General features: G+C 56.5%; 1 protein-coding gene across 2 annotated transcripts; it reads left to right on the forward strand.

Annotated features, from left to right (window-relative positions):
* The first annotated feature begins 229 nt into the window (after positions 1-229).
* RAB35 (RAB35, member RAS oncogene family) lies at positions 230-17,250 on the forward strand. Of its 2 annotated transcripts, XM_074321916.2 has the most exons (6): positions 246-507; positions 5,669-5,719; positions 8,621-8,744; positions 13,313-13,437; positions 13,515-13,639; positions 14,945-17,250. In XM_074321916.2, exons 1-6 carry the CDS (start codon positions 456-458, stop codon positions 15,071-15,073), a joined length of 606 nt encoding a protein of 201 aa, XP_074178017.2. In that variant the 5' UTR covers positions 246-455; the 3' UTR covers positions 15,074-17,250. The 2 variants fall into 2 exon arrangements, with proteins under 2 accessions (XP_074178018.2, XP_074178017.2); XM_074321917.2 differs by lacking the exon at positions 13,515-13,639 and having other exon boundaries at positions 230-507.
* Positions 17,251-17,274: the final 24 nt, after the last annotated feature.

Below are 17,274 nucleotides of genomic sequence, written 5' to 3' on the forward strand. Positions count from 1 at the left end.
CGACTTCTTTCAGTTAGGGCTCGACAGCAGCTCCGCACTGCGAGGCTGTAGGGCCGAGGGCGGCGGCGGCGGCGGCAGCAATGTTCACCAAGAAGACACTAACCAGGCAGGCCCGCGCCGGCAGTACTCTGCCAGGACGCATGCGCGGTGCGCGACCGCGGAGAGGGCGCGGCTGGTCGGGGCTGCGGCTGCGCACAGGCGGTGCCAGACGCTGCGCCTGCGCAGTGGCGGGGCGGGGCGGGAAGGAGGGAGGCGGCAGTGGCGGCGGCGGCAGCGGCGGTGGAGGCTGCTGAAGAGAAGGAGGAGGAGGAGGGGGAGCGGAGGGAGGTGTTTCTGTCAGTTCCGGCTGTTTGTTCGGGAAGTGGATCCGCTGCTGCCGGAGCAGCCCGGAGGGAGCTGCGGATAGCGAGGCCAGCACCGACCCCGCCCGCCCGAGCGCGCCTCCCCCGCCCGCCATGGCCCGGGACTACGACCACCTCTTCAAGCTGCTCATCATCGGCGACAGCGGTGAGGGCCGCGGCGGCCGGAGGCGGCGTGGGCCCTGCCGGGCGCGGCCCGCGGGGGCCTCGGGGCGGGCAGACGGGCGGGGAGGTGCCGGCCCGCGCGGGGCGGGCGGGGCTGCCCGGCGGCCGCCGGTCGCAGGGCGCGCCAAGCAAGGGGCTCCGGGCCGTGCGGAGGAGAGGGCCGGGCGCGCGGGGACCGGGGCCGGGGCGCCCGGTCCGCTCACCGCGCCTGCCACTACCTCACGTGTGACCTTGGTCAAGTCGCGCGGTCTCCGGAGTTGGAGAGAACCGGGTTCGAGTCCTGGGACTACCAGCTTCCTCACTCTGTGACCTTGGGCAAGTTGTTTCGCCTTTCTTAGCCTCAGTTTCCTCATCTGAGAAGTGGGGACTTGCCTCGCTGGGTGGTGTGAGTATTCGATGGGGTAAAGCTGGAAAAGTGCTTAGCACTCGACCTGGCCTAGCTGTTAAGCTACTGATGTGATTGTCAGTATCCTTTTAAGCCTCAGTTTCTTCCTCTGTGAAGTGGGGATATTCCCGGAACCTGCCTCCTGGGATTACTGTGAGGTTTAAATGAGGTTAAGGCAGGTAGAGCGCTTCGCACAGGGCCTAGCCCATTCCTGCTGAATGATTATTACTATCTGTGTGGTTCCTTTCCCTCGTCTGTAAAATGGGATAATAGGCTCTGCCTCACTGCGCTGGTTGAGTGGTCAGTGAGATAAATGCACACATGGTGTTGGGAACAGTGCCTGGCACATAGTCAGTGCTCAGTGCGTGTTTGCTCGTGGATACGGTATAGTAGGTGTGTATTGGACGGGGGTCAGCCAGCATGACAGAAGTGCTTTGGCCATATCCACGCTCACGGAGAGCTCCTCGCTCAGTGCACTGCAGCATCTCCCGGGCCTAGTGCAATGCCTGGCACCCAGTAGGTGCCCAACACATATTTGTTGAATGAATGAAGATTAAGTGTCCTTAGAAGGGATAGATTGGTTTCTGGGAAAGGGTGGAGGGTTTTAGAGGTGTTTGGAGTGTGGCAGGTAAGCAGGTTTATGGGGTGACCAGGAGGTCAGGGAGAGGCCCCAGGGGGTTTATGGGAGCATAGCTGAGGAGCTGGGATTATATGATGGGGAAGAAGCCTAGGGAACACGCTGGGTTTTATAGACCTGACCTGAGCTGAGTGTGGGCAAGGGGGTCACGTGACTGAAGGCACAGGCCAGGCTGGTGGTGGAGCCCATGGATTGTTAAGGAAAGAGGCGACTGAATCGAAGGAGTTGTAAGACCCTGACGTAGGAGTGTTGGGTGACAGTGTTATGACTCTGCCAGGGAAGTGGGTGGGTTTTGGTCTCTCTGTGGAGCTGGATTGGGATGTGGTTGGTGGTTTGGATCAGGTGAAGGATGGCTGAGGTTTCCGTGGTTACTGGTAGACGGGAGAGGTGAGGGGAAAAGTTAGGCTAACTCTGGCTAAAGGGTAGCGGTGGTTGGGGAAGGCGTTAGAAAGGAGGAGTTTGTGGTTTGCATGAAAGAAACGCAGACCAGCTTCATAGACTTGCTCTTGGAGATGGCCTCTGGCCTTCCTCTGGTCCTGGCCTTCCTCAGGCTTTGATTTCACCCCCGGCCTGGGTTCTGCGGGGCTGGCACCTGGGTGAGCTCTCTCCTTTTGGAGTTACAGTCAGCCCACTGTGGTCAGCGGCCCTTATTCCTCTGCAAGACATCTAGGGCCTGTGTTGATACCCACAAATGAAAAGCATAAACTCAGCAAGAAGATGCCGCTTGTTGTCTTTTCTTCTGCACAACACCCAGGGGATGGTTTTGCCCCCCTTTCTCAAAGTACATTTTGCATGGTCTATTGATTTTTCAGAAGTCAGGTGTCGGGGAAGACTCTCTGAGTCAAGATTTATGTGGCCTGACTCCTGGTTCAGTCTGAGCATGGACGACTATATTGTGTAGAGGCGGCAGATGCTTTGTAGAGTAACTTCTCCTGATATTGAACTGCTACTCATAGCCAAACGCCCAGGAGACGGGAGGTAGTAGCCATGGAAGTTCAAACTAAGCTTGGGCTGCTGAGCGAGGAGACAAACACCATTTCCCTGACCCGGGCTCCTTATGTGGGTGCTTTCTTAAGGTTTATCAAATGATTTCACAGACATTCTCTCATCTGGTTCTCACCTATTAGCTGTGTGGTTTGTCAGATAAGTAAACTGAGGCTCCAAGGAGCTGACTGACTTGGCCAAAGTCACACAGCTCGTCAGAGGCAAGGCCAGGAGTTAACGCACAGCAGTTGGTGTGTGAGCAGCTGGTGTCAGATCTGGCAAACAGGCCCTCAATTAATGCTGATTTCCTTCTTTATAAATCTAGAGCTTTTCCTACTCTCCCATATTGTACATGCTTCTGGAATACATTCTCCGAGCTTTTGCAGCTCTTCTTTATGCTTAAGGTTCTATACTTGCTCTTATGCTCTTCTCACATGGGTTGTGATGTGTGACAGCATTTCATCTGCTCGTTGGGCTAGCCATCCCCATTCTTAGAACCCAGAGGCTGGAGTGGCCGTCAGAGATCTAGGTAAAGCCTTAACAACAGATCAGTGAACTGAGGCTCCGAGAGGGGAAGTGACTTGTGGGAGGTTATACAGTGAATTAGTTGCTGAGCCAGGTTTAAAAGTGAAAACACTTCACTTGAAGGTCTAAAGGTCTTCAACAGTCTGAAAATGAAGCAAAGAGGAATGAGGGAACTGTAGCCCAAGGGAGGAGCAGGGCTGAGGGTGGGAACTTCGGTGGAAGCATCTGTGTAGCCCAAGAGGCAGAAAGCAGGGGCGGTGGGGAGCGTGATGCAGGGAGAGCAGCGATGACCGAGAGTGGTGTGTGAGGTTTTTGCAGAATAAATCTGCGTCTCCTGGCTGCCAAGAGGTGCTGTGTGCCGGGCCTGTGCTCCTTGCAGGGGGAAAGATGATGGGCGGACTGGTTGGGTGTCCTGCCAGGTATGGCCCTTGGGAAGCTGTTGACTGGTTGTGGGGAACACACTTCCTCCCTGAGGCTGGTGCTGGGGGATGGATGGTGGAAGTGTGTTTTCCCAAGCAGGCCTCACCAGGTCTATTTAGGAGATGGCATTTCTCAGGGTGGGTGTCTGTTCCTTTTAAAGGAACCTGGAGGTCGGTGTCAGGCCCAGACTGAGGCCCGGAGGAGCAGTGAATGTGGTGACTGTAGTGGTCTCTCTCTAGCTTAGTGGGTCAGCAGCTCTGCAGAGGAGCTTGGGGGTGAGTGAAGGGGACTCTGCTGCTTCATTGCTTCGCTCAGAGAGCACCTCCCCCTTATCTGCTGTAGCTACATGGGAGTCAGATAAAATTTAATTTTAAAAAAGGAGTCTGCTGCCCCTCCCCCCCAGAAAAAAAAGTTTGATAACCATGGCTTTGGCTCCTGTTAATGCTGCAGTCATAGCGTTAGATAGCAGAGCTGTCAGGGTGATTGGCGTTCATTTAGGCATGCATTCATTACACAGTATTTTGTTGGCGCCTACTAAGTGCTGGGCCTGGGCTCCAGCACATTGAATGTCCAGGGCGAGTGAGGCGACATCTTCCTAGAGGAACTCACAGCCTAGTGGCCTAGACACAGCTTTTAGCTGAGTAAGCGGAGCCAGAAGGCTCCAGGAGGAAGCAAAGGAGCCGAGCCGGCAGGGCCCATGGGGTGTTGGCGTTGGGCAGAGCGCCGTGGGGGACCCAGCCCAGGACTTGGGCTCTCCTTGGCCTCAGCAGGAAGCCTTGCAGAGGCAGCAATGAGGAAGTCGCTCTGAGCAAGAAAGCTGCAGGCACAGGGGCCGGGCAGCAGGTACCCCCATCCTGCCTGTGGGAAGGTCGGAATCAAATTCACTCCATGAAACAAGTTTTCCCGGGCCTTCCAGGACAATGGACTCACCTGAAGAAGGCTCCAGCTGAGCTCAGCAGCCAGGACTGCCCAGAGAGGGTGTCTGGGTTCGTTAGGGTTAGTGAGGCACAGCTGAGGATGGGATGGAGGCAACGCCTCCTCTGTGAGGAGCTGCTGAAAGCTAGCGGCTCCTCCCCATGTATCCACATATACTCAAAAGTTGTACTTAGGGACTCGGGGTTTCTGAGACCCTAGCTTAAGGTCTCCTTATAGCTGGCTTTGATATCTTGACCAGGTGTGAGATGCAGGAGCCCCTTTGGGGTCTTTTTATTCTACTTCCTGAAATAGACACAAGAAGACTGGCCAAGCAGTACGTACTGGAAAGCGCTGTAGCCCGCCCTGGATTCAGGTCTCAGCTCCTGCTTCCTGCGGAGGCCCCGAGGCCAGCTGCCGAGCTCCTTGGAGCTGTTGTCTCATCTTCAGAGATGCAGCTGGAATGATAGGAGCAGCAAAGTGCCCACCACACGCAACGCTCTGTGCGTGCCAGTTCTTTCCGTCTGTGGTTGGTTGACCCAGCTGCCTAGGGGTGGCAGGGGTAGGGATGGGACAGGAGGACACAGAACAGGTGCGTCTGGCAGGCTGAAGCTGCTATATGTGGAAGGAAGGGGAACTCAAGCTTACAAGGGCCCCGCCTGTTCTGGGAACCCGTATGCCAGGAGATGCCATGGCAAGTGGAAGGCTCTGAGCCCACGGGAGCTGTTGGGCTGAGAGCTGTCGGGTGGACACCCCCTCCCCACTGATCCAGCTGGCAGTGACATCAGCCAGCGGAAGGTGGCTGCCAGTCGGTTCACATTGTCTGGGCCTCAGTTTCCTCACCTGCAAAATAGCCCTGAAGATCTCAAGGGTTCTTTCCAGCTCTGCAGTGCCTCGTCTCTCACTGTGCACGAACTGAAGCTCCACACACTGTGTGCAGTTTTTTAGGGACCATGTTTTAGACACACTTGGTGGCCAGTATCATTTGGTTGACCTTCGCCTGCTTTATTTCTGTCCTGGGGCTAGTCCTCAGCGCGGGGCCTGGCCACGAGCCCCTTTCTCATCTCTCCCTGGGGCATTTGGGGGCAGCTTGTCTTACACGAGGACGGAGGAGAGAAGGTCACAGATGAGTGGGAGAGACGTCCTTGGTGTTGGCTGCTTGGGGAGGTCAGAAGCAGCATTGAGGAGGGAGAGGGGTCCCATCATCTCCCCAAAGAAGGAAGGATTGGGCTGGAGGGATGGGACCCGTGCCTCTCTCATCTTCTGCTTTTTCTCCTGCAGGTGTGGGCAAGAGCAGTTTACTGTTACGTTTTGCAGACAACACTTTCTCAGGTAAGTGTGCCCCTGGGGTGCTGCTGGGGTGTTTCGGTTTTTGAAATCCCTTTCCCTGGCGCCAGAACACACCTGCCTCTGCCTAAGGTCGGAAACCTTGTCGTTCTGAATCCGGACGAGGGAAGGAGAAGCGGGGGGAGGCGGAGGTTACAAGGCTCTGTGGTCGGTCTTAATCGGTCTGGTTCCAGAGAATCTTTAGAGGCCCATCCTTTTGCCACACAGGGTCTTTTTTGTGCCCTAATATTTAAAAAAAGAAAAAGTTTTAAAAAAATTTACAAGTTGGGACATGCCTGTGTACAGTTTCAAACAGGAAGACTCAATAAAGTGAAAAATGAAAGCTGTCCCTTCACTGGCCCCCCTCTGGTGCCCGGGTTGCCTCTCTTCAGCGAGGTGTGTGTCTTTCCAACTTGTCTTCTCCACTCCCGTGTGGTGGGGCAGCCGCTTGCTAGCCCTCAGCCTGTCGGGGTCACCTCCCACGGCTGCTGCAGGCCTCGGGCTCTTTGGAGTGGCTGGAGCTTTTGCTCCCCGTGCTCTTGATACCTGCGCGCTTCCTGCTTGCTTCTGTTTTCAGCGGCGCTGCATTTCTTGGGACACATTGTATGTTTACCCCTGTATAGACGTGGAGTGTCTAGGTCGGGGGTGTGTACATTTAAAATGTTCACGCTACTCTCAGCTTTCAAAGAGGCTGCACTACATGAACTGTCACTCCCACGGACGGGGGTAAAAGTGCCCTGATCAGCACTGATCAAAGCTGGGTCGGTAGTCATTTTTGCTAAGCCTGTCAGGGAAAAAGTGCCATCTCATGTGTGTTTCCCTGGTCGCTGGTGAAGTGGGACGTGTTCTCGTTTGTTGAATACATTGGGTTCATCGCAGAAGCTTCGCATTGGCCTGGCCTCTCTGATCAAGGACGAGATGTGACTTCTTGTAGGGAATTGTAGGGAATTCCCTGTGAGGTGATGGAGGGGTGAGCTACTATTAGGAAGTGATTCCATGGCCAGCGCCTCTCAGGGGAGAAGTGGGTTTCTCCCGACTAGCCCGGCAGCAACTCGGTGGTGTGATGTGGAAAGAGTTGTGTTCACTGTGTGACTGTAGAGGTGACGAAGTCTCAGCTCATCTGTAAGTGGGACTGCTCACTGTCTCGCCCACAAGGGGTGTTGCGAGGGTCCCCTGCGATGTTGCAGGTCAAGGTGCCTGGGGCTCGGTAACCTGTCAGTACATCCCCGCGGTGTGTTGTTGCTGGTACCTTCTGTTCAAAATGGTAATTGACGGACAGCCTCTCGTTATGCTGAAAACATTCCTCTTCCTCCTTTGTCCCTCTGGCTCCCCGTCCTTTGGCGCGGCTGTCCTTTGCAGTCTCTCCCTGCGTTTCTACTACCAGCATCTTCGTTGTTCTTGCCTGCAGCGTTATAGCAGCTCCTGCCCAGACGGCTGAACTCGTCTTGCTAATGCAGAGGGGCTTCCCTCTATGAAAACGTCTGCGGCCCTCGTGGGTCAGCAGAGTTGATAGCAAGGCTTTTCCACTTTAGCACCGTTGACACTCTGGGCCCTGGGGTTCTGTGTTGTGGGGGCCATTCCGTGAAGGATGTTGAGCAAAGCCCCTGGGTTGCACCTGTTAGATGCCAGTAGCGTTGCCCCCATGCTCGGTTGTGACAACCAAAAATGTCTCCAGACACTGCTTAGTGTCCTCTGTGGGGACCCCGTCATCCCCGGGTGAAAACCACTGGTCTTCGTAATCTGTTCTCAGCTCACCTTTCCAGCTTCCTTCGCGTACTGTTTGGCGCTGTTTCCTTTCATGCTCCTGCTCCCTCAGCCACCAGCTGCTTGAGTGCTGCCCGCCTCGTGCTGGGCCACACTCCTTGGCGTCATCCAGGGCTCGCGTAGTCCCAGGGGCTGGCTTGTTTTCTGAACGTTTGCTCTCTGTGCCTGGCCTCCCTTCTGTTCCTCTGGTGGGATGTCTTTCCCCCACCTAATCTCAACCTTTGAAATCTTATCTATTCTTTCAAGCTAGGCCCAAATGTGACTTCCTCCCCAAAGCCTTCCTTGATCTCCACCGCACCTTAAACTTTGACCTTTCCTCTACACTTTTGAGACTGTTTTGTGCGTGTGTGTGTCTGTGTGTGTGTGTGCTTTCTGCAGCTCTGTGTTATACTGTAAGCTCTGCAGGGAGTGAGAACATGCCGTCTTGGCATACAGGCCTTTGTAAGCCTGGACAGGACTGTTCCATCGGCCGCGAGTTCTCTTCAGCTCCATCTTTCACACAGAGACCCCAGGAGAGCTATTTACGATGCAGCTCACGCTCTGCTGAAAACCTTTCAGTGCTTCCCCGTCACGCACAAGAGGAAGTCCAAGCTCTGGAAATCAGTCCCCTTACCTGCCCCAGACTGTGTGCGTGACCTCATATGACCTTCCCTCCCCCCATTGCTATTTTTGCTTCTGTCTCCTCTGCCTGGAGCAGTGCTTTTCAAATTGCAGGTCGTGACTTGTTTGTGTGTTAGGATGTTCATTTTGTGGGTCATTTGAAATGTTTGGAATAGAATAGAAAAGAAAAAGCCCTGAGCGAGTGGTAGGTCTCCCAGCATTCTCCTGCCACAGCTAACCTGTCTGGGGCCGGCCCCTCGAACTCAAGGCCCTCCCCATAGTCACGTTCTCGGTTTTATTTCCTTTGTGGCACTCATCACTCCTGAAATTGTTTTCTTTATCACTTAGTTTCATTGTATGCTGTCCGTTGCCCTCACCTCAGCTGTGGGCTCCGTGGGGCTCCATCACAGCAGGGACCAGGTGTTTTCTTATTCAGGGACCTTAACTGTGCCAGGCCCATAGCGTGAGTGGGGAGGGCTGGTGGAACCTGGGGTCACCTGTGCAGTTTAGGGCCCAGTCTGACCAGGGCGCATGTGTGTGCAGGCAGTTACATCACCACGATCGGAGTGGATTTCAAGATTCGGACGGTGGAGATCAATGGGGAGAAAGTGAAGCTGCAGATCTGGGACACGGCCGGGCAGGAACGCTTCCGCACCATCACCTCCACGTGAGTCAGGCCGGCGGGGACAGGGCCATGCGGACACTGGAGCCACTAGTCCTGGGTGTTGGTAGAAGTGTCTGGGGTGGGTCCTGAGGCTGTTGGGCTGTGAGCTCCTTGCTGGTCACAGCGGGTGGGGTCAAGCTGAGCCCTCCTCTTCTTGAAGCTGTGAGAGGAGGCGAGGATGAGCTGTGGCTGCCCCCCGTGGGTGGGTGGGCAGTGGCTGAGCACCGTGGCTCCAGGGCTGGCAGGACAGTACGCGTCAGTCAGCTTACCCTGTGGCCTTTGGTTCCTTTGTCTGTAAAATGGGATATAGTGATACTGGCTTCAGCCGGTGGTCAGATACTTAGTCAGAGTTACTCTTGTTGGGTGTCAGTTGTGACAGCTGGGGGCAGCTGTGCAGCCTCCCAGTAGCCACCCTGACTTCCTGGAGCTGGCTTCCCTGTGGGGAGCCTGGAAGGGGCACCGGTGCACAGGGGGCCTCCCTGACACTGGTTACTGGGAACCCGGCTCTCCCCGCCGGCTGCCCTCCTCTGCTGCTGCCATAGCACCTTGGTGGTTCTTAGCTGCCAACAGGAGAACCCAGCTGGAGCTCCAGACGGCAGCAGCCCTGTGGAGGGGCTCTTGCTTATTGGGCTGTTGATGGAACAGGTTCCAGGAAAGCAGGGATTTGAAGACAAACGGTTCGGAATTTACATTTCTATTCTACTGTGTGACCTTGGGCAAGCTGCCTAAACTCTCTGTGCTTCAGTTTCCCAGACGGAGACTTTAGGCTTTGCTGTAATGCCAAGTCCCGTGTGCCAGGTACTCTGTGCTTGGCCTTCATGCAGCTGAGCTCACTGAGCCCTCTGCAGTCGGTGCTATTGTCCCCATTTTACAGACCAGGGAACTCCTGGCAGGGTCCGCTCCCAGTGAGTGGCAGAGCCCGAGCTGCTCTCGGTGGTGTATGCAGAGTAGGAGCCGCTGTGTGGCCCGAGCAGGTGCTTTGTCGGTAGGCTTCTCCCTTGCCTCCCCCAGCGATCCATCTGTGAATGGGGGCTCTAGGGAAGGTATGCGAGGAAGTGCCCCTGCCAGAGGCCCCTTTCCTCCCTTTACCTGGAGGCAGGGCGGACCTCAGGCTGGCTGCACGATCTTCTGAGGGAAGTGTGAAGGGTGAAGGGCCCCTACAGTGATGGCTGGGGGCGTGGGGGGACTCCAGGGGTTACTGGCAGGGCGGGGAGGGGGGTAGGCAGGTGGGTGGGCGGCCCTGGTCAAGGGGTTTGAGAGGCTGGATCTCGAGCAGCTTCTGTGGGTTTCTGTCACTGGGCTAGTGAGCACGTGTGTGCCGTGGTCCCTCACTCCCTGAACCCCAGGGGTCCCCCGTCCTGGGCTGCCCTGTGCAGCTTTCTGCAGCTACTGCTGATGAGCTGCCTGAGCCCCCGTGTGTCTGCCAGCGAGGCCCTAAAGAGGGCAGCTGGGGTCAGAGGCTCCTGGGCGGGGAGCAGGGACTTGTTTGGGTGGCCTGTGTGTCCAGGCCTGAACCAGAACAAGACCTCTTGGTCAGCGCCAGGCACTGACCCCGCATATACTTACTCTGGGCCGTGACTCTTGCTAACGGCATCACCTCCTTCGTTTCCTTTAATCCTGATAAAAAGAGGCCTGTGGTTGTCTCCGTTTCATGGATGGGAAAAGTGAGACCCAGAGAGGTGATGTGACGTAGCTTGGTTGGTTAGTCAGGAGTTGAACTGAGGTCCACCCGATGCCAAAGCCTTCCCATTAACCAGTCCCTGCTCGCTGCTGCCCTCCCTCCCCAGGGCCCCGGGCTGAGGCAGGTGGCAGATGCTCTAGTGCCTCGTGTGGGTTAAAATCAGTCACGGAGTTCAGGGCAGCCGAGAATATGGGGCCTGTGGCATGAGAAATGCTTCACGCAGGGCAGTGGGACGCGGATGCCTGGGCCATTTTAGCAGAGGAGCCACAGCCCGCCCCTGGCCACCATGTGGTCAGCTCCTTTCAGGGTGGGGCAGGAAGGGGGTGAACGGCCTCTTTTATTCTACTGGGGAGACAGTTACTCAGCTGCCTGAGGGCAGTGTGTGTTTGTTTCAGGGAGCTTGAGAAAGGGGGCGGGCAGCCTGTGGGCCATCCTGTCGGTCTGGGGAGGCTGAGGGCAGCTCCATCTCGGGGTCCCCACCTCTGCCCTTCCTGAGGCAGGAGGCACTACAGGCCACCCGTGGGACCATGGAAAGACTTGACACCCGGTGAGGGTACTGGTGAGGAAGGAAGGCGTCTTGGACGAGTTTAGGAGTCTGTTCTCTTTTCAGGGGTTGGGGCAGTCAGCGTACAGTGGTGTGGCCTTTTCTGATTCAGGGCATTAAAAGAGAAACTAAGATTGCATCCTGTGAGCCTGACCAGAAAGAGTCCTGTTGTCACCCTGTCACAGTTCCTGCTGTCGTGGTAGCGGGGTTTACTGACCCTGAGAGGTGTGGCTGGGGTGTGGGTTTCAGGAAACGTAAGTGACATATTTGACAGTGAGATGAGAGGGACGGTGACACAGGAAGCTCCTTCCATACCTGGCCCTGGACCAGGTGCCGTGACATCGGCTGTGTGACTTCAGGCAGGTCCTCAGCCTTACGTCTTTACTGGTAAAATGCCCACCTTCCTGTTTGTCGTACCGGGTTGTTGCAAAGATTAATTACGTAGTGGCTGTAAAGCGCTGGGTGCTGTGCGTGGCAGAGCTGAGTTGTGGTCAGTGGACGTGATTACTGTGGCGGTGGTGAGAGGAAGCCCAGAGGCACTGATGCCCTCCTTGCCAGCGCTCTGAGCCCCTGACCTCGTTCCCGGACTAGTTCTCGGTGTCTCTGTCTCTTAGAAAGGCCCCTTACCTGGGCCCCCAAAAGGTGGAGGTGCCCCGGGAGAAGCAGGGGCCTTGTGCTGGGGTGGTGGCCACAGGCACTTCTTGGCATCTTCAATAGTCTCCAGCAAAGGAGAGGTGGGAAGCACCCCACTGCTCACACTTCCTTGCTGGCCGGGGACAGCCGTCTCCCCCTGGTTCCTGGCCTGCACTCTGGCACCCGCTCAGGTGGGCGTCCACCAGGCTGGTAACCTGGCGCTGTCAGCAGCAGCTGCCGGAGGGCAGGGGGCGGGGGCCAGGCCGGGAGCTGGTGCTGAGGGCCCAGGGCCTAGACAGCTCGTTGCTAGGGCTCCCCAAGGCAGGGGGCAGTGTCCTTGGGGGGCAAAGTGGGGGCAGCGTGGATTCCCGGGAGACCTCAATGGTGTCTGCGGGGTGGAGCAGTGGGGTGGGGGAGACTAGTGCCCTTGACCCCAGAGCACAGCAGGGGCTCCTCTTGTCCACAGCCCACGGAAGCAGCCTTCACTGCTGCCTTGCCATGCCATCCCTTGGTTTTCTTTCACCTGTGTCAGGGGCCCCAGGTTGTCATTGAAGGAATATTAATAATGATAATAAAGAGCCACCATCCCTTGACTGTTCACTACTCATCAGCCCTGGTGAAAATGTATTGTCTCCTTCATTTCTCACAACCACACCGAGTTTTAGAGGTGAGGAAACAGGTGTGACAAGGTGCACGCAGTGACCTGCCCAGGGTCCCGCAGCCTTTTCAGAGATGGAGCTGGGTTAGCCTCTGCCCTGTGGTTGGGCCTCGAATGTGAGGAGTTGGCCAGAAGATGGGCAGGAGACGGGCAGATGAGAACGGAGCTGCAGCCAGTGGCTTAGCTGCCCTGTCGTGGCCAGGCCTGGTGCCTCAGAACCACAGCTCTCCTTGGGCTCCGGGGCCGAGCTCTCAGGCCCTGCTAAGCCTTGGGAGGACGGGGGCGCTTGGGGCTGGGCCAGGTGGCAGCCAGCTTGGGGGAGGGAGCAGTGGCTTCTTGTGGGCGATGGTTCTTACCTCGTTTTCTCACAAGGTCCCAGTGCTGAGAATCTCTGCAGCCCTGGGGGCCACAGTGTTGGGTGGGATGTCACCTGGCTGTGGGGTCAGGGCGGGCTCCGGGGCAGTGTGAGGAGTGGCCTCCTTCCTCCTGAAGTGCGTGGCTGAGTGGGGACAGGTGTCTGGGGGAATGGTTACACGCCCCCGCCTTCCAGCGGGATGGCGGCCTGTGTGGGCCGCCGGCTTCCCCATCGTCCCTGCAGCCCACACTGCCCAGGCCCTGCCTGCCGCCGGCGTGGATGAGCGTGGAGTGGCAGGACGGGGAGGGAGCGCAGAGCGCAGCCTTCACAAATGGTACGGCTTCTAGGAATGGCATTTTAGTAAGACTTGTGGAGAGAAAAATTTCTTAAATTTAAAACAAGGACAGTAATAATACGTCAAAAGCAAGTTTCCTGAATTTAAAAATTAAAACAAGAACTTCAGAGAAATTTCAAGCTAGTGGCGGACTCTGAACAACCTGGTTGGCCACCCCCTCCTCACTGGAGCCCTGGTGACAAGCGTGAGCAGCCGTGCTGCTGAGATGAGCCTCCCGCCGGCCAGGCCTGGTGGAGAGGAGATGGGTCTGGCTGGACAGCGTGTACCCCTTGCCAAGCCCCGGCCTCTGCCTGGATGTGGGCGGGCGGGTCCGGGCGAGGGGCTGATGCAGAGCCTGGCCTGCAGGTATTACCGGGGGACCCACGGCGTCATCGTGGTTTACGACGTCACCAGTGCCGAATCCTTCGTCAACGTCAAGCGGTGGCTTCACGAAATCAACCAGAACTGTGATGATGTGTGTCGAATATTAGGTGAGATTGGAGCCACCAGGGTGGGGACAGTGGGCTGTGCTCCTGCAGGGCCGGGCTGACTTTGCTTTGCCTTGAAGTGGGAAATAAGAACGACGACCCTGAGCGGAAGGTGGTCGAGACGGAAGATGCCTACAAATTCGCCGGGCAGATGGGGATCCAGTTGTTTGAGACCAGCGCCAAGGAGAATGTCAACGTGGAGGAGGTGAGCCTGGGCTGGGGCCGGAGTGGGGCCCCCCACTGCTCATCTGCCCAGGGCCCCCCTGTGGCCCACAGCAAACAACACAGAAACTGCTGGTTACTGAGTGGCTGCTGTGTGCCAGGCACAGTGCTAGGCCCATCAGAGGTGTCAGCTCATCTCTTATGTCCCGTCTTCGGAGGTCAATTAGCCCCACGTTTCAAATGGGAGACTGAGGTTCCCACGGAAGGAATATCCCTCAGCTCGTACTAGGCTGTCAGACTTAGACCTGACCCAGTTTCCACTCAGTCCTCTGCCTCACTGTTGCTGCCCTGGCCCCACTACTGTCCCCTCTTCCTGTTTCCTGGCTTTCCTGGGGCCTCGGCCTCCTCAGAGACCAGGTTGCTTTCCTGTGGCCTCCAGAACTCAGGGGGGCCCCGCTGAGGGACGCACAGCCCTGCAGGCCGGCCGAGCTTCCGGCGGCCTCCCTTCATCTCCTCAGGGCCTGCTGGAGAGCAGTCAGGAGTCTGGGGGACGAAAGCCGGCATTTTGCCACAAGCCCAGGCTGGCCACACGCAGGGCTTTGGGGGAGTCCTGTCCCATGGTGTGTGGGGTCCAGAGGCCTAAGGAAGCTGGGATCCCCACTGCATCCTCGACACCGGGTGCCTCAGTCAGACTAGGATCACAGTACAGGCCTCTGCCTGGGAGCCTGTGGTGGGTCCGTGTGACCTTGGGCAGAGACTTAAGCTCTCCAGGCTGCAGCTGTTCCTTCTGTACATTGGGGTGGGGCGAGCGTCCCTGCCTCCTGGCTTGTGAACAAGTGAAGCTGCTTGTGTTGAGTGCTTGGTGCTTTCCCGGCAGAGTGGGGGACAGGTCTGGGGGGGTGGTAGGTGAGTCCACTGGATCCGGGCATTGCAGGGACGTCTTAGGGTCGTCTGGAGAAGGTTCTAGGCAGGACGTGCAGTGAGGTGGCATGGAGTGAGCAAGCTCTGGGTCCATTAGGCCATCACCAGAGCAGGGGCACCTTTGTCTTGTCTGAAGAGTCTAGCTGAAGGAAAGGGGTTCGTTCCTTCTCTTTAAAAGACTGGAAAATCCTGAGAGATTGACTTCCCTAGGACACAGCTCATTGGTCATTGATGCTGTTCCTCTTTGACCTTCATTCTTCCCCACCTCGTTTTAGCAAGGGTTTGAGGACATACATACCAAAAAATTCCTGAGTACAAATAGAAAGTGGGGCCCTGGGAGGCGCGAGGTGACCAGTAGAGGTCGCGCAGCCGCAGCGCGCAGGCCCCACCGGGTCTGAGGCCTGCCCTGCCTCCTTCCTCCTCACAGATGTTCAACTGCATCACAGAGCTGGTCCTCCGAGCAAAGAAAGACAACTTAGCGAAACAGCAGCAGCAACAACAGAACGATGTGGTGAAGCTCACAAGGAACAATAAACGAAAGAAACGCTGCTGCTAATGCCCCCCCCAGCCCACTGCAGAGACTGCACTGCGGCCACGTCCCGGCCCGAGGCCTGCGGGCTCCTGGGGGACAGTCTCAGTATCGTGCCGTTATTTAAAGAATTCTCTCCACGGTTTTGTATCTGGAGGCGCCATCGGCACTTCCTCCCCTCCCCCTCAAGTACCAAGAAGGTGTTGGACAACCTGCCCTTCCCTTCTTCTGGTGCCCCTGCCCCTTGGCCAAGGCACCTGGGCCCAGTGAGGACGCTGCCAGTCGAACGGACTGATTAACCAGAGTTTGTACATAATGTATATTGATTGCTTTAAGCAGCGCGTCACCCTCGTCCTGCTCTGGCTTTGCCTCCCTAATGCCGGCCTGCTGCAAGACCCGCCCTCCTTTCCCATCTTGCCGCCAGCAGCTTCCTGAGGATCAGCATTGTGTTCTAGCCACGTCTTTTGCCAACCTGGGCTGCTGGCATGGGCTCCATGTTACCTGTTCTCTCCTGCAGGCCGTCGTCAACCTCTGTCCCTGGGTGTCACCCGTCTCCAGGGCCTGTGCCATCTCTGTGCCCAGCCCCCTTCCATCCCCGCCCCCTGCTCCTAGCCATTCTGGCAGCTGGGGAAGCCTGGCCTTGAGGTAGGCCCGGGGTTCCCGTTACAGGCCCAGCCCTTCGGTTCCGCAGGATCACTCCTGCCCTTTGGCCAACGGATTTCTTGTCCTGCCTTCTAGACAGCTCTGAGCTACAAACCCAGGGGAGCCATAGCTTCTGTTTATCCCAACCTGTTTCAGTTCCAGCAGAAAGGTAGGGTGTGTTCATGTAGGGGTGGGGTTTAGGAATGTTATTTTAACAGATACAATGAAGCCAAATCAAATGAATTAAGTTCCTCAGACTTTCTGTCCCCTCTTCCTGAGGTTTGGTTGGCACAGCAGCAAAAGTTGTAGCCTCCTCACTTTGGGTCCCGTGTTTTTAGAAAAAGTGAATGGCTTTCTGTCATTGTGGGGCCGGGCTCTCGGCACAGCAGCTCTGCCTTCCTGGACGTTTCTTGGGAAAGGAGAAGGGGCCTCTCGCCCTTGTCTGCGTCGGTCCAGGGCCTCCCACTGAGTTCTTGGGTCTTCGATGCAGCACCAGGCACCTCTGAATGTGGGGAATGGGTGCCAGGGGCTGCTGGACTCTGGAGACGAAGCCTCTGAGTTGGATGGTAGGCAGCCTTGTCTTGGATCATTGATAGGACTTTTAGTACAAAGGTAGCTTGAGGATTTCTTAGCAGGTGGGGCTGGGAACCTGGCTTTGACCCACCATGGTCCCCTGGAAGAAAAACCAGGGTTATCTGCACTTGATTCTACTGTCCCCTTCCCTCTCCCTCGGGACACTTCCTTCACCTTGCCCCTAAAAGGATCACGTAACCTGGGATAATTTATTTCAACACCATGACGTGTTTTATTAGATTTCCTTTCCTATGCGATTACCAGGCGAAGCCCTGATTGGACAATCACATCACGGTTGCAGATTTTCCACATTAACGCTGTTGGTGGATTTTTAATTAATCAGAACTGGGGGTTTCTCTTCTGACCTGTTTCTCCACTTCCCCAAACTGCCAAAACATCGCGGTTCCGTGTGACAGGCCCTCACTTTGGAGCCATGGGTAGCGGTGGGCCTGGGAAGGCGGTGCTGTGGAGGGTGGCTGCAGGGCCACTGGTAGGCAGCCCTGTTTGGCTGGGGGGCCAGGGGCAAAAGCTTGGTCTGTCCTCAGACTGCTCTGGCTGACCACGGGTCCTGTGCACCTGCGCAGAGCTCGGGGCTCCCGGTGTGGGCGGCACACACTCTTCTGAGAAGTAAGGTGATACCAGTGTGGCAGTGCTTGCAGATTCAAGCAACAAGAGGGGGGTCCTGGAAGCTGCCAGCCCAGGCTAGAAACCATCATGGCTTCTGGCAGCTGGACATCCAGACCCAGATGGTGGGGTGATTTTGGTGACGACAGTGTGCCTGTCCCGCTGAATGTTAGTACGCATGAATGGGGGGTGGGGGTGGGGGGCTCACAGGGCTGGACCGATGTCCTGGTGGACCTAGACCTGATGTGAAATTCCTCTTGAACAACAAAACTTTTAAATGGTTTGCTAGGATTATTTCTGTATTGAAAGTTTCTAATTATGCTTTTTAAAAAAAAGTACTAAAAATAAAGGTTCAAGCTGCCAAATTTTCTTCCAGGCTCTGTTTCCTC

This window comes from Rhinolophus sinicus, chromosome 9 (assembly GCF_057876585.1).
Source record: "Rhinolophus sinicus isolate RSI-liver-muscle chromosome 9, RSI-T2T, whole genome shotgun sequence".
In the NCBI taxonomy this organism is placed as follows: Eukaryota; Metazoa; Chordata; class Mammalia; order Chiroptera; family Rhinolophidae; genus Rhinolophus; species Rhinolophus sinicus.